The sequence below is a fragment of the Haliaeetus albicilla genome, chromosome 1 (genome assembly GCF_947461875.1).
Source record: "Haliaeetus albicilla chromosome 1, bHalAlb1.1, whole genome shotgun sequence".
NCBI classification, from domain to species: domain Eukaryota; kingdom Metazoa; phylum Chordata; class Aves; order Accipitriformes; family Accipitridae; genus Haliaeetus; species Haliaeetus albicilla.
Genome location: NC_091483.1, coordinates 44,438,067 through 44,457,266, shown reverse-complemented (window position 1 = coordinate 44,457,266; position 19,200 = coordinate 44,438,067). Strand labels below are relative to the sequence as shown.

Sequence of the window (19,200 nt, the reverse complement as noted above, 5' to 3'; positions counted from 1 at the left end):
GCGCCACCGAAACACCGGCGGAAAAAAAAAAAAAAAAAAAAAAAAAAAAAAAAAAAAAAAAAGCAGCCCTGGCTGCCGTCCCGGGGCCGCGCCGGCGCCCTGAGGCGAACTCGCAAGAGCGGGGCCGGGGCCGGGGCCGGCTCGCCACCGGCCCTTCCTCGCCCCTAGACCAGCCGGTGACCGGGCCTCCCCCGCTCCGCCCCGGGGCTCGCCGTCCCTGAGGAGACGGGTGGCCCTGGGCTCGGAGCTGTGCCGCGCCGCCGGCCCCCGCGGGGGCCCAAACCCCCACCCCCAGAGACGTCCTGACGCTCACCCGCGCCAGCCGCTGCTGCGGGAACCCTCTTCCCGGCCGCCCCGGGGCGGCGGGCGCACCCGCTGCCTCCCCTCAGGAACCCGCCGACCGGCGGCGGGCGCAGACTGAATCTGCCGCCGCCAGACCCGCCGGCCGCTTCCGCTTCCCGCGCGTCCCTCCGCGGTGACGTCACTTCCAGCAACAACAGCAAACGTCAAACCTGCCAGGCGAGGAGACGGGGCGGCGGCGGCGGCCTCCCTGCGTGCCGGAGGGGCCTGCCTGGCTCCCGCCGCCTCTCCCCGCCGCCGCCGGGGGCTGCTCGGCCCCTTCCTGCCCGGCGAGGCTCACGCACCGACTCGGGCCGGGCTCGTCGCGGCGGCGGTTGGGACCCGAGCTCGCACAGGTAGGGGCCCCGCGGATTCCCTCAGCGGGGCAGGCGGGGGCGGATGGACGGGCGGCGCATCCAATCGAGAGCCGGGCCCGTTGGAGCGGCCCAATGGCGCGCGGGGGCGGCACCCGCCGGGCCTGGCTCGCCGGTGTCCGCCGAGACGGGGGGCGGCCGTGCCCCGGCCCGCCCCGGCCGAGGTCCCGGCCCCGCTTTGCGGGGAGAAGCGCGACTCGGCGTAGGCGGCGAGCAGGGCGGCCGCGCAGCTCCTCGGGACGCGGGGCGGCGGGCGGGCAGCCGCGGCCCTCGGCGAAGGGGGCTCCCCGGGGCGCTCCCCTCAGCTGGGGCGGCCTTGGGCGTGAGGGACCGGCCGTGCCTCTGGAGCCGCCAGCGTAGTTGCCTGGAGTCGGGTTTGGCAGGCCCTCACGTTAGGGGGATCAGCAGGCCGCGGTTACGAGCGCAGCTGCGAAGGGCGAAGCTTCGGCTTCGGTAACATCGAAGGAAGGAACGTTTCCCGGTCGGATAGTTGTGGTCGCAAAGCGGCGGCTGTAGAGCTCGGTTACCATAAAGCGGAGGGGGTTTATGTCGAGAGCGTATGTTGGTTTTTATTTAATACAGCAGAAGCCAGTACCAACACAGCATTAGTCTAGCTTATGTTTAGCTTTTAATATCCCGTCACGCTCTTCAACACTGCAGAAGAATTTATTATGCAGGAGCAAAGTAGCATGAAGAAGACATGATTAAAATTGAAGTCAGACTCGGATAGATATCAGACAGAGCTAGAGAGGATCAGCAGTTTGTGAACAAGCTTGGTGTTCTTTTTACTGTGGTAGTCATTACGGCCAAGCTATCAAGAGGTTTCAATTATTAGATAAAGTTACATAATTGGAAGTTTGGAACCATACATTTGAGTGAATCTGGAGACTGAAAATGTATGTTCAAAATAATTTTAAAATATGGTCCTGGACACCATTACTTTAAAGGCTTTATAATAATAATAATGAGTTTACCCATCTTGTTTTATGAGTGCGTTCTCAAAGCATTAATCCTGGATTACTAAAAAGCTGAAAGTAATTGTACAAGGGAGAAAATAAAATGTGATCTAACGAATGGCATATAGGCTGCTGAATAGCTACGCATATTGAAGCTTGTGGATTTCCGGCAGCTGGTTCTAGAATGGTTTAAATTGTCTCACTTTGTTTCTTCTCTGAAATTTCTCCAGTTGGTACTTAAAATAGCAAATATATGAATTTTTTATCATGTTTTACATTTAAAAAGACTTTTAAAATGATTTCTGCACTGACATCTTCTGTATAAGCATAGGAGTACATTATAAGAAGGCTAGTTCCTTGAATGACACAGTATTTTTTTTTTCTGTCTTGGAGCCACTTCTAGTGTTAAATAATTAGAAATTATTATGTTGTTGGTGATGTATAGCAAGTAGCTTTTGTGTGGGGAGAAAAACCCTGTGAGCACCAGCAAGAACTGTCAGTATTCTTGTTAGCTCAGTATTCCTCAATAGAATGTATTTTGTGAACAGGAACTTCTAGCTGAATATTGCAATAAAGATACTAAACTAGCAACTAAAATTTGGATATTTGATTTAGGGCTGAGTAGGAAAACTTGATCCTCTGTGACCACTACCAAATTCTTTACAGGTAGTGCATATAGAACAGAAAGATAATCTGACTTTGAAGAGGTTTGAAAGCTATTATAAAATTGCCAGATGCTTACCTGATAGCACTTCACTTGATAATTGACTGGGTACAGCCTTTCTATGAGCTGTTTCTGATAATGCTGCTGGTCTTTCTTGTCTTCCTGGTGTATTATGATTATGAAACTTGTCACGGTATGATTCCTAATGATCTTCAGAGCCTTGAACTCCCTGTTAATCCTTTTTTCTTCTCCTTTCTTTTATCTAAACTATGCTCAAATAATTAGTATTTTTGGAAGGTTTCTAACAGTTGGGAGTTAACAGATGTGTATAGAAATGTGGCTTTGTTATAAAGGTACAAGCTAATATCAGAAAAGGTGGCAAAATACTATCAAAATAATTTCCTTAATTTGTCTTACAAAAACTTACCTCAACAGATTTCTGCTTTTAACAGAAGTTTCCTTTCTTTCTATTTGACATACACAATTTACATAGAATAGGTTCTCTCATTTCATCTTTTGTGAAATATAAGGTTTAATATTGCAATCTTGTCATATTTTTTTCTTGCTGATTTCTATTGCCTTAGTGGTTAAGGGCTTGAAATAATGATGAGGAATTACAACCCCTCGCTCCTGGTTCTCTCTGTCCCTGAAACTAGTATTTTGCTGTTTGGCTATTTTATCATTTTGTTTGGAGTCAATGCTATATTTTCAGGCAGACTTTATTTTTGTTTTTACGTGAAGAGCTACACTGAGAAAGTGTGCAGATTATATTTGAGTTGCATCTACATGTCTGTGAATATATTTACCTCTTTCAAAACCCTAAATTTTTTACATAATTGAATTGAAAGATCATTTTTATTCAGTCATTCAGGTCATCTGATATCTTCCAAGAGTGAACACAGCCTCTGAATTTAGCATCTGCATATTTGAAAGTGCAACGCCTTGTTGGCAGCGTTCAATTTACTCGCAGGGCTAAGGTCAAGAATTGGTTGAAGCCTCCCAAGGTATTTAGAGACATCTAAGTACTGTACTTAAGTAATTAACAAGCTTATATACAGTGCCTAGCAAAACAGGAACTTTATATTAATTGAATCCTCTAGCACGGTGATAGTAGCTCCTTTTGAAATGTTGTATTTGCTCAGAAATATTCCTTATCTCCTCTTTTCATCCCTTAGGAAAGTCTCCTCTCCTCCTTCTAGCCCTTGGCTGTTACTGCCTACCCACACAAACTGGTTTTTAGCTTGGTTCTTCACTGCACATCACTGTATGCTCTGCCTGCTCGGCAGGGACAATGGCAGCAGCAGCTGGAGTTGGAGCTGCAGGCAATTTGATGGGTCTGTGCTTGTAGTCCCAAATGCCAGTTCTGGCACACCTACCACCAATTCATTTAATCGCTCTTGATTTTGTTGTAATAGCGCTTGGTGATTCTGCTGTGGAGTGAAGGTTAGTAACTTCCTTCTTGGAGAGATTTAGTTGTTCAAAACCAGAAAAAGGTGGCACTGAGCAACTGCAGCTCTGGCAATGTTTCTTTTAAATAAGTTGCTACCTCTTATTATTAGGCAATGAAAAATAAAGGCAGGTTCTTCATCTTGTGAAGAAATGTGTTTATTTTACAGCTAGAAGTTTCATAAATTAAATGCAAACACCAGCATGAATTACTAAGGCCCACTTTCATCAGACCGCTCATCCTTGTGTTGCCACTTTTTAAATGGCAGATTGCGGTATAGCTTTCTCTCATGAAGCAACTTTACCAGTAGCCTGAAGGACTTTTAAAAATTTTATGCTGGTCTCGAGAAAATGACAATACCTTCTTTATGCATACATTCTTGCAGCCAGTTGCATATCCTATTTATGGTGTGATTCAGCTTTTTTTTTTTAAACTTGCCTGATAAGTTATAGTAGTTGATCATGGTTTAACCTGCCTCTGTCTGATAAAAAATTAAGCCAAATATGTAACTGTAAAAGAAATGAGAATAAAATTAATGATGAATTTATGTAAAACCTTGCATATTACTAAATTGACTATAATACATGTGACTACAGTTTCTTCACAACTGTGGCTTTATCTAGAAATAAAATCTTGAACTTCCCCTGAATGGACGCTTATATAGGTAACTGCTTCACCAGCCAGCTGAACCTGTCTTTTGTCTACTTCCGTCTTGGTTATGTTTTTTTTCTGTAATTTCTCTAATTTCTCCATTTTTCTCCCATAATCACTCATTGCATCCATGGCTTATTTCTTTCTGCTTACATAGAACAGTTTCCATTCATGTCCAACCTTTAACAGTGTTAAAGCCCCATTTTTACTTCCTCATGCTAATAGAATATACATAATTTCAAATACACGTGAGAACCTACCAGACCAGGCCATAAGTGTTTCTTTTTTGAAAGTCAGCATTGGGAACCTGCAGATTACTAGCATGATCGCTTTAGTGATCTGTCATCATAGCAAAGGTTGAAAAATAAGATAGATCACCATATATACACTACTTGTGCTGGGATTAAGACAACATTCTCATACTGAATTAGTATGATTTATTTTACTTTTAATTTTCTCTCTTGGTAAATAGAGGTTACTGAAATTTGAGTTGTGGCACTCAGAAATCTTGATAACTGACTAACATTCAGGATCTGTTCTCTTTATTACCATCTGCAGCAAAGTTTGACAAAAAATAACAAACAGTGATTAGTAAGATATAGAAGCCTTATCCTGAAGTTTTTATGCTACTGTGCAAGAAAGCGTGAAAAGATACTCTTGGTGCTCAGAAACGAGAAACTGAATCCTTAATGCATTATCATTGAAGCCATTAAGCTTTGTCTTAATGTCAGTCACGGCCTAATTTTGTGTGCTACCCACTACTCAAGACATTTTTGTTTCTCCTTACATGTTACAGCACTTCATTGACCCTAAATAAGGTATTTTCATTAAATTTTAAAGGAAGTCTGGAGACAATAATTCCAAATGTTCTTATGGTAAGGCTTCTTAACTTGCATAGGACACAGATACTGTTTGGTACTGTTTGCAGAAGCTTATTGTTAATTTTGTAACTCTTCAAGCATAGAAGTTTTTGAAAAAAATCTAGGTTTTTTGTGGTTTTTGTTTTCAATATTTATTCAGTTGCTTCACTGGAGACAGATTACATCCTCAGCATAACTTTGACAAAACTCACTTTTTTTCTATTCAGATCAGTCCTACAATTTTATTTTTCCAGTGTGTGCTGAGTCTATCTTACAAATATTTATAAATAGCTGTCAACATTTAATTTGGATTTTATGTCCAGCAGGCTCGCAGATGGGTCAGGGACTCTGGAGAGTTGCTAGGAACCAGCAACTGCAACACCAAGGATACAGTGGACAAGGCTATCTTACCAGAGAACATGGTAGGAGAATAGCTACTAACAGTGTTTCCAATACAAGTCATCGCAAACAAGCCCAAGGAGGCATTGACATCTACCACCTGTTGAAGACAAGAAAATCTAAAGAACAAGAAGGATTCATTAACCTGGAAATGCTGCCACCAGAGCTTAGTTTTACCATTTTGTCATACCTGAATGCAACTGATCTCTGTCTAGCTTCATGCGTCTGGCAGGATCTTGCTAATGATGAGCTTCTCTGGCAAGGGTAAGCAAAAAAAAAAAAAAAAAATACCAAACCCTATCAACTGGACATAGTAAAAATAATTATTAGATTTTAAATTTGTCTCAGTGTGTGCTTTTTGTCATTCTAACCTTAGCAAAGGTATCTTAAGTTAAATGAGATTTGACATAGGGGAAACATGAATGTGGTTTAAAAATGTGTTATTCTGGATTTCTAATTACTATCAGGTGTTAGTGGAGATTACTACATACACAAGTGTGCTTGGTACAAGTATACATGTGTATTACTACACACCTGTTGTTTGATATATCATGGGGGCAAAAAAACTTGTCTTCACTTTTGTATTAGCTCAAAGCACATCTCAAATGTTTGTATTATTACTTCTCTGAACTTCAAACAAATATCTAGCTTGAGCAAGCAAACCTATTCTGCTGAAGCTCCAGATAGAAAGGGTTGAGACCTCATCTATATAATTGTCTTAGAGCAACTTAAGTATATGTTTTTGGAAGATGAGTGATGGAATGGGGAAAGAAAAGGTCAGTTCTGCACACGCATCAAGTGGAATTTCTGCAGTCTAACAGTTGAAACACATTTATATAACATATACAGAGTTTGTATGTCCAGAAAATAAATAAAGGAACATTCTGTTAAATAAAACAGTATAAGATCAAAATTTAATTTAAAATATTTTCTTTAATATTTGGTGTTTTACAATGCCAGGAAAGACTCATGAAATCATACTTATCTTTAGAGTAGTCAGTGAGCAGAACTTGTATCTTCTTTCACAACATATTCTTACCCCTTAACAGACAGTAAGTAGTATTACTGTAATAGTTGCATTGTTGTTCAGGTTCTGTTTCTTCTCCTCTCATTGTGCTCTACATCTCTTCCTTCCGTCAACTGTTTCTTTGCCCCTCTGCATTTGAATTAAGCAGCTTCACTTCCTATCACGCTTTATGAACTCAGCAGTAGGATAATGCAATTTTAACTTCTTAGTCACAGTTGTTCTGCTGTTGGGGACTGTTGTCTTGGCAGGAAACAGGAATTCTAGTGAAGATCCTGCTAAGTTTCTAAGTTTATGTATATCAGTATGCATTGTATTGTACTCGGTTCTTAGTATCAAAACCACACTAAATACAAATAAATTCCCTGGACCAAAGCTTGAAGATACTATAACTTCTTGATTGTACACAGTATGTAGTCTTAACATACAGTATTTTTCTCAGAGTTCATCCTGAGAAATAGCTCAATTATTTTTAGTGAAATCTTCCCAAATAATACTCAGTTCAAAGTATACACTTCGGTAGTCAATGTGTCCTGATTTAGAAAATTAATAAAAATTAATAAAAACCTTAATTTGCATAATCTCTATAGACATCTTAGTCTTCAATGTTCTGCATGTATTGGATGTGTTTGAGTTTAGGCTTTGGCAGGTCCTGTGGCTGCAGTTCTGAACTCAGTCCAAATAAGATCCAGGTTTCTGAACTGAAAACAAAGTTTCTGTGATGTCCTCAGTGGCTACCTGCTGGGTCCTAAGCATTGTGCCTAATTATTTACAAAACAGATGTGTTGAAGCAGAACTACCAGTTCAATAACAAATCTAGATAACAAAATGCCTAGAAAGTGAAAGTTCAAGGGAAATACAGATGGTGTCTTCAAGGACACTAAGGGACAGAAACTGATGAAACTGAGATATGGAGTCAGAGTGGGGTAGAAGGGAGAGAAACTGAGAAGTGATGGAAGATACGGAGGAATGGGCCTGGATCAAATAATCAAGACTGGAAAGTGACAGTCAGGTGGAAAAGGACAGATGGGGAAAGCAGTGAGTTAATGGCATAATTTTGTGCAGATGTGGTGTCCCACTCACTGCACAACTGAGGCACAAGAAAAGAAACACAATTTTTTAATGTCACACTGCTGCGGGAGAACTTGTCACAGTTATCCAGTGATCGGATACTAGGAGTGCTGCAGGTCTCAGCTGTGTGGATGTCATTATGATGCCACCTACTGGGGTATGTTTTGAGATTGCATTCAAATACACCAAAACCTGGGTGAGAAGAAAATGATAATCATATAATTGAAGACTTTAGCAACACACATGCAAAAGACTTAGTAACTAAGTGTTACAAGCAACCTATTTCTAACTTTTCCTACAGTTTGAGTATTTGGCTTTGCAGTGTTGATAACATTTTGCTTCTGTAAAATACTTGAAATACAGAAAGGAATTTTGATAATAGACTAATTCTATTTTCATAGGTTGTGCAAATCCACTTGGGGTCACTGTTCTATATACAATAAGAATCCGCCTCTAGGATTTTCTTTTAGAAAATTGTATATGCAGCTAGATGAGGGCAGTCTCACCTTTAATGCCAACCCTGATGAGGTAAGTGAACTGTTGCTGACAGTAATAAACAGTTAAAATAATTGTGATTGTTTTATAATTATAGCCATATTAAAAGCCAAGTTTTAATAGGTGTTTGTTTTACTGTAGGAATGTTTAACACTTAGTTACAGCCCTATCCTGATCTTTTTTGCGTATGGTACCTGTGCACATCATTTACATGGCTTGCCTTTTAAGTGCTCTGTACAGTGGTCTGACCTATGGATGCCAGAAATTCATAACTGCGTATTGACTTAGGAACGAGGCAGAGATCCTAACTGAAGAGACAATGGTGAATTTGAAAAGGATAATAATATGCTTACATAAATTAAAATGCTAAAATGCTTCTGCAGAGTATGAGTTTGATCCCACTTCAGTTAAAACAGGATGAGGTATAAAGTAACACCAATTGCTTCTATGACAATTATGGTTTCTTGTAAGGGATTTTTAAATATTTCCACTATCAAGGGGTAAATCTTGCAATACTATGAAAAAGATGTACTGCTGAACTATCCTAAAGATCAGTTTGATTTTATTTCTGTGGATGTTTGTTATGCATAAAGATAATCTTTCTTTATAGCGTATAGCAACATATATTTATTTTCAAAAAATATCGCGTGTCAAACTAAAAGATTTCCATTTATTAATTCATGTAACTAACTGGAAAAGTCAGTTTCTGCTTTCACTCTGTCACCTTTCAAAGAAGAGTTTGAGAGTAGACAGCATTTGCCTGGGAGATATGCAGTTAATGCCCAAGTGACAAAGGGTCTCTTTTGTGTATGAAACCACTCCTGCTTCCTGTTTCCTAGGAAAAGAAGGTACATAGTACTGAACAAAAAGTAGTATTAACTTCCTGCATATGTTTATACATACACAAGGAAGTGGTAATTGAATAAATCCGAAGTAGTAAAAGGATTAAGAGAAATGAAAAGATACACTTCTAGGAGCCAATAGTTGCCTCTGCTGATATGATACAGAAGGCATGAACTTGTGACCAAGGGGTGAAACAAATCAAGAAATTGTATGAATCATTACAATAATGTGATTTTGTTTAAATTCTTGCTTTATCTCATATTCTGCTTGATAAAGAAACCCACTACTTTTATTAGTCACAAATTACAGTATTTTGTAATGTCTCTGGTAGAGCTCTGCCTTGAACTGTGATACGCAGTGCTGAGACATCTTATCAGCACCTTGCCACTTGAGTAATTAGCATTGATTTTCAGCAGGATTTTGGTGAATTTTCTAATAAATGTAAAGCTTTTCAAATGAAATGCAATATTTAGGTAACTTAAATGTGTTTTCAAGAATATATCAAGTTTTAATTGGTAACAGCTTTGTCCACCCAAATTTTTCTTTGTCTTTCAATTTGTTTTAACATAATTTTTCACTTACTATCTTAGTTTGTAATATGCTGTTATATTCCAACCTAATTTAAAGTAATCTTGGCAGGTTTAAAGCATGCGGAGCCTTCACAAAAGGCACTGAATAAAAAATTCATTATTCTTAAAGGAAATTGAGATCTGCAAATTAGAACGACCTTATAGTATACCTGAATTAGGTATTAAATTTATTATGACACACTTACTTCTTCTGGGTTCATTATGGTTGTATTGTACAATTGTAGTACAAACAGTCCGTTTCAGGCCTAGTGAGAGACAAGAACCTCAGGATATCTCCTAAGGGCTTCTGTTCCTCTCTCCCTGTGGAGCACCGTAGCCTGGCAGGAATCATTCAGGGCCTGAGTTTCAGGAGAATTCACAAATACTCTTGCTTTTATTGTTTACAACTGTGATATTGGCAGAATTATTATTATAAGGACACTGTGACTGGAATATATGATATGACATTCCACTATTACAAATTGCGTCTCCGAATTTCCTGCCAAACTCTGCTTTACATTTGATAACAGACCTGATCAAATTACTATAAAAATAGGAATACTTACAGCCACAGGAGCAAGATTCTCCAAAGGACACCGCCCATGTCATGAAAATGGGTAACCAGGCTCCACAGCAACAGCTCCAGAGCTAGCGGTGGCTCACGGGGTAGGGAAGAGCATCTACACACTTTGTGGTAGGATTCTCTGGTTAGCCATTGTTGTGTGCATGGTGTTGTGATACCTGCTGTAATTTAATGTACTGATTGTGTGCATGAGCTTGTATAATTCATAGCAGGTGCTCACATTCTGCTGGAAGGATGTGCCTAATCAAGTTACACATAATCTGAAAAAAAAAAAACCTCCAGTGCATGTTTGGTTTCTCCCTTTTTCCTTTTTATGGTGATGGTTTTTTTTGTTGGTGGTGGTTTTTTGGTGTTTTTTTTTTTCATATGGCAGCACCATTGTAGCCAAGATTTTGGAACTTGGGTTTTGTTTCTTTGGGGAGAGGGGGTGGTTTAGTGTTAGTATTAACACTTGAATATGAATATTATGTTGTTTAATCTGCCTACATGGTCTCTGCTATATTTTTTTCTAAAGAGTGTATGGTGTATGTGAAATGTTTCTCATGCAGTGCTCATTTCATATTTCATACGCTTATGACTCAGAATTTGTAAGCAACCAAAAGTTATTTCCCACTGTTTTGTATATTGTTCCTAACTCCCTACAATGTATTTTGTCAAGTTTATTACATGGAGCTATGCTATGTAGTTAAAATTGGAACTGAAGGTGGAAAAGAGAATCCTTTGATCAGGAAAGAAGATCTAATTTTTGTTTCATTCTTAATGATTCTAACTCATTCTGTTCAATGGCTTTATTTTTATGTATCTGTTGGAATCTAGACTGTATCGAAACTCTCAGACCTTAATGAGATTGGGATTTCCTTTACGTAGCATAATAACAATAAAGTACAGTAAGACAGTGCTTATACTAAGCCTCACTTTCCACTCTTCTGATTGTCTCATTCATTACCTACTTCCCTTAGTTTTTGCCAGGGAGGTCAGTTTTCTGACCTTTTCTTGATTATAAATGAATTGTTAGCCACTTGCGTAAAGCTACGTTACCTGACTTTAATTATAGATAGTCTGTAGATGATTAAATATTTACTGTGCTGTATATTTCTAACCAAAATTTTTGAAAACTTACACGATTTCATAGTGATCTACTAAGCAAGCCAATTTTGAGATGAATTGATTTATCTGTCCTAAGAATATTAAAAGTATGTGTATGTCGTAGAGGGAAGAAATTCTTTTGTGTGATTCATCTAAAAAGTTAGAATGGACCAGACACCTGAAACCTTTTGAAAACTCTACATTAAGTCAGAGAACTTTACTCTTGTAAATATTAGTTATAGATTCTGTGTAACATGAAAAATATTTCTACGTTCTACTTGTGATTTCTGCCATCATAAGTGTGTATCACTGAGACTGTATTTTAAAGTCATACAAAGAAAGAGACACTGTTTGTCTATATTGTGTTCACATTTGTCACCAAATTACTTGATTCATAACTTAGGGAAAAAAAATTATATTAGAAAATATAACATCAGTACTGTGCATTTTGTTCCAGAAGATTCACCATGAAATATATTAAGATACTGCATTTCCATAGAAAAATGGGAATAATAACACCATACATGTCTAATTATTATTTACTAATAATGTTAGTGTTACCTAGAAGCCCCAATTAGAAATTGAGGCCCTACTACGCCAGATACTGTATATACAGAATAAAATGACAGTCACTACCCCCAAAGAATTTATCTAAATAATTAAGCTAGTATTTAAACTTGAATTCCTGTATTTCCTCAGCTTTTATTTAAGAACATTTTAATTTGGTTGGTGATCAAAATTGTCTTCTTTTAATACAGTACAGACTAGAAGGAAATCAGTATTTTACATAGATACTTATGTAATCCTACCAAAATGTAAAAGCATATAACTCACAGAATTATAAATCACCTAAAAATATTAATGTTAACATGCTACTAGTGAATTCCTTAGTCACATTTTAAAACTATTTAAGCTAAACAAATAGAGCATGTGTACAACCATTTATGTGAAATCTGAAATTTCAAATATTAAGTGAAATTTGTCTTTATTGACAAATGTATTTGTCATATATTTTCCTGCACTACTTTTAAATGCACCTTAGGTAAAAAGCTTCATTGTCTCCCAACTCTGACTTTGCAAACAACTCCATTTAAATATTAAAAAGAGAAATCATGTATATGTGTAGAAAAGTACTGATTTCAAGATTTCTATGCCGTTAACTTAGAATATGTCTGGTTTGTTTTGTATGCATATCTAAACAGAGATGGTAAAGGCAACTACAAAAGTTTTAATGTTGACTGCTCTACTGAAATGTTCTGAAAGTACTCTTGGCAGAGAAGAAAATCAATGCGGAAATGAAACCAGTACTGAAAAAGAAAACTTTTAGATATCCTGTGTGGATATCAATGAATAGAAAGACTCTTGGAAACAGGTAGAAAGCAAGCAAGGAGTGTCAGTGCTGTAACAGAATAGGTTGGTAAAACAAGCATCGAGTGACTAGAAAGAAAGGCACAACTGTGGAAAATAACATACTGAAATACAACAAATTACTTTTGTTGTTACAGTTAGTCTATAGTTATGATGGTTATTTGCATATATAATTTAAACCAACACTTTCATACATTGAGATTTTATCCTGAGCTGTCTGAAATTCAGTAGTAACATTCTCGCCACAGAGGCAAGGTATCCTTAAGGCACCTTTCCTAATTCTCTAATGCTAAGAACATTATAGTGACAAGCAGACTCCTCATATAAGTTAGGCAGACACAGTGCTACGGGAAATCTTGGCTGTTGTACTGTTCGCCTAACTACTCTTCCACTAAATCAGAATTAGAAGAACATATCGCGTATGCTCATCCTGCAGTGTTTCCCAAGTGTTAAAAAGACCTCTTCCAACCTGCTAGATAGTGGAGCAGGTCTGCCTACCTGACTTCAGTCAAATGTTTCCTAAGAGAATCACCAGATGACTGATAAATAATCTTAGCATAGATTTTAATAGTTTATAGAACTACTTCTTTCAGCTAGTATACCTGCCACAAGCAACCATTTTAGCTACCAAAAGTCCTTTATTTGAAGTATGGGTTCTGAGAGGAATTCAAGGCAGTGTTTACAACGTTACAAAAAGCAGATTTGATGACACGCCATAAATCTTGTAAATAAATTTCATTTGCCTTGAGCCAAAATTTAAGAACTTTAAAGAGAAATCGGGTTTCTATTGTTCCAAAGTATTTGCGGTTGCTTAGGAAGAAATAAAAAGCAACTAAAAATGATGGCATGTGCCGAAGTATATTTTATTTATACCCTGTTTATTTATGAAGAAGATGAGGAAAAGGAATAATGAGACTGCATTCACAGAGAAAGATATTGTCAACCATGATGTGTGCTGAGGGGAGGGGGGCGGAATTAGAGACAGGGAATAAAAATGCTTTGCAAAGACTTTGTAGCCTATCATCTGGTGAAGAGCCTACCTTGAGTTGAAATCTAGTGCATGAAAGAAATTACTCATGGCGTTTACTGCCACAGAGAAACCAACCCTTTGTCTGTCTTAAAGGAGGTGTTATTTTCATCCTGCCTCACCTGTGATGTGCCAGGTCATTTTCTGGATACGTTGCAGAAGTGTTTGTTAAATAATTGCAGCAGGAATACTACTGAGACTTCTTCGTCAGGCTTCAGTTTGTATTACCTTGAGCAAATACTTATTACTGAAGCAAATGCGTAAGTCTCATTAGGTCAGGATAAATGTAAAGGAGATGTTCTGCGCTAGCATTGTATAAATTGCCAAAATACTTGGAGAATTAATACGCAGCTGATGTTTTGATCTCCCATTTTTAGTTTCTTATTTAGCTCTAATTCAAGAAAGTACTTAACCTTATGTTGTCCACTCATATTATGGACAAACTTAAATATGATCTAATTTGGACTTAAATGCAAGCTTATAGTGCAATACATGTTTCATTATGGTCCTAAATACAGATTCTTCTTAAAATCGGGGCCTAAAATTGCTAGGAATAATTTTTTTTCTTACCTGTATAAAACCTTTATATTTTTATTTATTTTATAAAACATTCTTAAAAAAAAAAGTATGATGATTAACTGCTATTTTCTATAACTATATAAGCAAAAATTATGGCATGGTAAAAACAGCTAGATAGTATTACAGGTGTTTGCTGGCTTTTCACTTCTGTTATCAATATCTTAAGCATATGTTCTAATTTCTTTTTTGCTTGATATAACTGAGACTTTGCTTGACTAACCCACTTCATAAAACAACTTTCCAAACCTGCACTCAGTCCTTTATTTCTTTTTTAAGCAAAATTGAAAAGTACTGGGAAGTTGGTTTACACACCGAGTGACAGGTTACCACTACATCTTTATAGATGTAATGTAAACTGAAAGGGCAGACTTGCAAAATATTGTGAAGTCTGATATCAGAAGATTTATGAAAAAAAATTTCAGAAGTATTTTAAAGGTGATTTAGATTATGGCCTTGGTACATTATCCTACGCAGAAATGCACTGTCCTACACATTTAACATTATTTCAACATTATGGTATAGTCAAGAGATACTGTACTTAAGTATTTTAAGACTTCTCTGCAACAAATGCTCAGAACCACTCCCAGCCCCTGCCAAATTGAATTGAAACTAGTTGGTTAGTTATTCTCAGGTTTAGATTTTTGTTGTTGAAAAATGTGAACATTTTTTAAATCCATTAGGTTGGTTTTGATTTCTGAGATCATAAGGAAAATAGTTTTATGCTTTGGGATATTTCAATGAACAGAAAGAATCCAGAATATCACTGAAATATTTTAAAATTAAATTTGGCATGTATATTCTATACAAAATGTGTGCTTGGCAAAGTGTGGAAAATTCTGGAAATCATAATAGAATATAAAATAAACATAATTGTTCTATCTTTTTAAACTTTTTTTTTATGTTAGGTATAGTGTTCTTATTTATGTGTATGCATATTTATATATGTTGATATTTACCTATGCTTTGAAATCAGCGTGCTTGTGTTTATTTGCATTATTACACATTTAAACAAATGCATTTAATGCATCTATTTGAATGTGATACATCGTATACATGTGAGAACATTAATGTTTTAATGAAAGATACTAAAGACTAAACACATTATGGCTAAGATTTTCTTATTTACAAAAGTTATGAAATTAAAAGTTATGGTCCCCACAGCATTTTAAACACAATTACAAAAGTATGAAAACCAAAATACTAGTCTACACTGTGAAGAAATTATTGAAGAACCATCATGCTCATTATGGGGTTCATAATTTTAAATTTCCTACTGTGAGTATATGTAAAATCTCAACCATAACAGTAAATTGTTTCTTTGCATTTGATGTATAATTTTAGAGTGTATTCTGCATGTTGAAATGTGATTTAGAGGAAGAGGAATCATTCTGAAAAACAAACCAACTAATTAGTAGGATTATGTTCCTACATTGCTAAGTACCATACTTGTTCCTAAACTCATTAGGAAGATTAAACATATTTATACATACATGTATTTTATCTTAGGGAGTCAACTACTTTATGTCCAAGGGCATACTAGACGATTCACCGAAAGAAATAGCTAAGTTTATCTTTTGCACAAGAACACTAAACTGGAAGAAGCTGAGAATCTACCTTGATGAAAGGTAATTTGAATTTCTCTTGAGACATTTCCTATTCATTTTAAATGTACAGCAGCATTCAACAGTATTTTTGCTTGTATTCATGTAATTTTAAAGATGTAAAAATGCAAGAAAATGCAACTAAGTAATGCTGCTGCTAAATCTGAACAGTTATTCAGTTCAAGTATTTATGTGACTGTAACACTTTATAAGAACCCCTGAAAATACCACCTATAACTAGTAAATCTCATATCCTGTGCTTTTGCTGCATTTTTGCAGTTCTGGGCATAAATTGTTTTGAAGTTATAGTGAGCATTTAAACTGCATTTGTGCTGTATGACATTCAGATTTTATAGATATTTTGCTGCTTTTTTTTGACTTGAGGTTTCTTTTTTTCCTATCTAGTATGGGTGTTAATCAGAAAAAGCAGTTACCACTTTACCAGGTGATAGCTTTTAAACTAATGTTGAGTCATCTAACCATTATTTGGTTGTCTGATATGTCTGGAATGGAGGTCACACCCACCCCCTAAGATGCAATAGAGCATGCTCCTGGAGACAGCATAAGCTGCAGTAGGGAGCACTATCCCTGCTGTAGCATGCTATTCTACCTCCACAAGGCTTTCTGTTGCCCTTCAGGATACCTTTAGGTTGGCGTAGTGCAGTATCGGGAAAGAGGAGCACCAACACGTTCAAAGGAAGTTAAAAGAGGAGGAGAATAATAACTGGACCTAAATAGGAAGAGCGGAGGGACAGCAGCGCTTCTAGCAGGAGCCATCTCCTGCTTCGCATCCTCCTCAGCCCGTACCACTAAAGGAATAAAAGGAGTCATTCTGTAGTGTTATCACCACTGACAGTGCTGTGCTGTAAAGCTTCAGATTATCAATTTTTTTGGCAATAGAAAAAATACAAAACGACTTAACAGATGAGATTGCAAGTTAATATTAGCAACCTCTACTGCCATTCATCTTCCCTTCGTAAACAGAGTGTGTAATCAGGCACTAAAAATAAAAAATAGGTTTCTAAATGTTGAAACTCCCCTCTTAGTACTGAAACATTTAATAGAATGAATAAACATATGAGAATATTCTTTGGTTCATTTCAAATTTGCGTCCGAATTTCCTTCAGATGTCTTTTGCACAGCTGTTCGTGTAGGCTAGTCTGAATCCTTTAGATGTTTCTGTGTTCAGTGGAAAACGCTTGAGAGCATCACACCCTGATGGACTTAGACTTTAAAGGAGCAAATTTTGTCTAACTTAAGCCTGGTTTTAAGATACTCCTGTAACAGCTTCTACTTAGGCACCAAAATGCGTGACACACATTAATCTGTTCCCTTTACTGTCTTTTTTAATGGCTTTCTCAGACAGTTTAAAGGAAGCAAAGCCTTTATGTAGACTATGATTGCATATGCATGTAAAGAAACTTAGAATTCTGATTAATGTATATTTTTGTAGTATTTAGCTACTATTGTAAATGTCTGAAGAATATGTGTTTATATTATCTTTGTGCTGTTAGTGATACTTTTCTTTGTCTTTCAGCAAAAAACAAAGCTCATAAACTATTCTAAAGCTTCATTTTTATTTTTAAAACCTACATTTTCATATTTAAACAGTTAAAAGAAATTTCTCTAATTATGTGGGATTTTATTCTACCAGGCGAGATGTTTTGGATGACCTTGTGACGCTGCACAACTTCAGAAATCAGTTCTTGCCAAATGCACTGAGAGAGTTCTTCAGACACATTCATGCTCCTGAGGAGCGTGGGGAGTACCTTGAGACTCTCATAACAAAGTTCTCTCACAGATTCTGTGCTTGTAACCCTGATTTGATGAGAGAGCTTGGCCTTAGCCCTGGTAAGAAAAAAGAGCTTTGATTCAATGAATCAGTATTTATATTTCTGGATGATGCTACTGTTTATGACAGTTTTAAAATCAGCACCTAAACAAGTATTTCTGAAAGTACAAACTTGGCTTGGGAGCGTTCAGTATACAGGCATCCTCCCTCTCAGGTTAAAAAAAAAACAAAAATAACATACAGATTGTTTTCTTAGACCTAGCTGATACATGCATTTTATTTTCATGTTATCTTTCCTTCACTTTTGTCTGTGCTTAAGCTCTGTACTATCTTTAAGTTTCCTCTTGCAAAGACATACGCTTAACATTTTACCTTGTGGATAGTCCCACAGAAATGAGAGGAAATTCTGGGCCTCACTCAAGTTAACAAGCATTTCTAATTGGTTGGGGCGAGCCAGTTTTCAGCAGTGGTACTGCTTACATATTTAAAGATAAGCTTTAGCAGGATGTTGGCCTTAGTATACAAAAACTTCAAGACTCTGTTTAAATGAATGCGCATAAAGCCCTTAGTGACTTTTGGATAATGTAGAAATATTAAGAGATTTGTAAATCCTCATCTGGCAATGTGCTGACATTATTACTTTGGAAATTGCTATATTAAATTTTATTTTACTGGGATACCCTTTTAAGTTGTTTGTTATATATGTGTGTATATATGTAATTATAAGCCCAGGTGATGAAGACTGTAAAGTTCTTGGATAGGGAACGGTATTTTTAATGATCACAATTTCCTTTTTAATTTTTTTTTTATTCTCTCTTGTCTAGATGCAGTTTATGTGCTGTGTTACTCTTTAATTCTACTTTCCATTGATCTAACAAGCCCTCATGTGAAGAACAAAATGTCAAAGAGGGAATTCATCCGAAATACACGACGAGCTGCGCAGAATATTAGTGAAGATTTTGTAGGGCACCTTTATGACAACATCTACCTTATTGGCCATGTGGCTGCCTAAAAGCACAATTTGTTAGCACTTAAAATTTGTAATTTTCAAAAACTACATCAATTCAAGAAATTAATTATTTTGTAGAGATGGGGGTTATTTTAGTGCTGGTCATTCTAACCTCTGTATGCAATCGAAGTTTGTGTGTGTAAGTGTGTGTATGTGTAAACTACCTTTTCTATCTATTTACCACGGGAACGGGAGGATCTGGAGATTTGTTTTTCATAGTTTTTTTAGCTTTGCACAAAACAATGCCATTAGTCTGACACAGCCATTTACGAATGTTAAACTGACATTACAGTCTAAGCTGACAAAGTGGTGAATTTGTGCATTAGATCTGCTTGAAACTTTAATAAGTTTGTTCTTTTTAGAATACCATGTAATGTGTATATATTTAACTAAAGAGATTTATAATCATAATTATTTTATTGTAAAATATTTTAACTAAAATTTCTCCTTTTATCTCTTATAA

At 37.2% G+C, this 19,200-nt stretch overlaps 2 protein-coding genes across 11 annotated transcripts in view; one reads left to right on the top strand and one right to left on the bottom strand.

Annotated features, from left to right (window-relative positions):
* The window catches only part of CEP44 (centrosomal protein 44), a 15,890-nt gene extending 15,268 nt beyond the window's left edge, over window positions 1-622 (bottom strand). For 2 of the 5 annotated variants that reach the window (XM_069787211.1, XM_069787254.1), the window contains exon 1: window positions 314-445. The gene's annotated coding sequence lies outside the window, so the exon portion shown is untranslated. Of the gene's footprint in view, window positions 1-307; window positions 446-512 lie in introns of those variants that run through there. The other 3 variants (XM_069787237.1, XM_069787247.1, XM_069787219.1) reach the window with 3 other exon arrangements.
* FBXO8 (F-box protein 8) lies at window positions 559-19,200 on the top strand. Of its 6 annotated transcripts, none has more exons than XM_069787197.1 (6): window positions 559-695; window positions 5,615-5,954; window positions 8,187-8,313; window positions 15,842-15,960; window positions 17,591-17,787; window positions 18,553-19,200. In XM_069787197.1, exons 2-6 carry the CDS (start codon window positions 5,626-5,628, stop codon window positions 18,738-18,740), a joined length of 960 nt encoding a protein of 319 aa, XP_069643298.1. In that variant the 5' UTR covers window positions 559-695; window positions 5,615-5,625; the 3' UTR covers window positions 18,741-19,200. The 6 variants fall into 6 exon arrangements, with proteins under 6 accessions (XP_069643298.1, XP_069643272.1, XP_069643265.1 ...); XM_069787171.1 differs by having other exon boundaries at window positions 563-695; window positions 5,618-5,954; XM_069787164.1 differs by lacking the exon at window positions 559-695 and adding an exon at window positions 834-913 and having other exon boundaries at window positions 5,618-5,954.

Excerpts from the sequence above, each read along its gene's own strand:
- FBXO8 (XM_069787197.1), top strand. The coding sequence starts at position 5,626 with ATGGGTCAGGGACTCTGGAGAGTTGCTAGGAACCAGCAACTGCAACAC. Across the intron at positions 8,314-15,841 it reads TTAATGCCAACCCTGATGAG|GGAGTCAACTACTTTATGTC; the intron begins GTAAGTGAACTG and ends ATTTTATCTTAG. Across the intron at positions 15,961-17,590 it reads AGAATCTACCTTGATGAAAG|GCGAGATGTTTTGGATGACC; the intron begins GTAATTTGAATT and ends TTATTCTACCAG.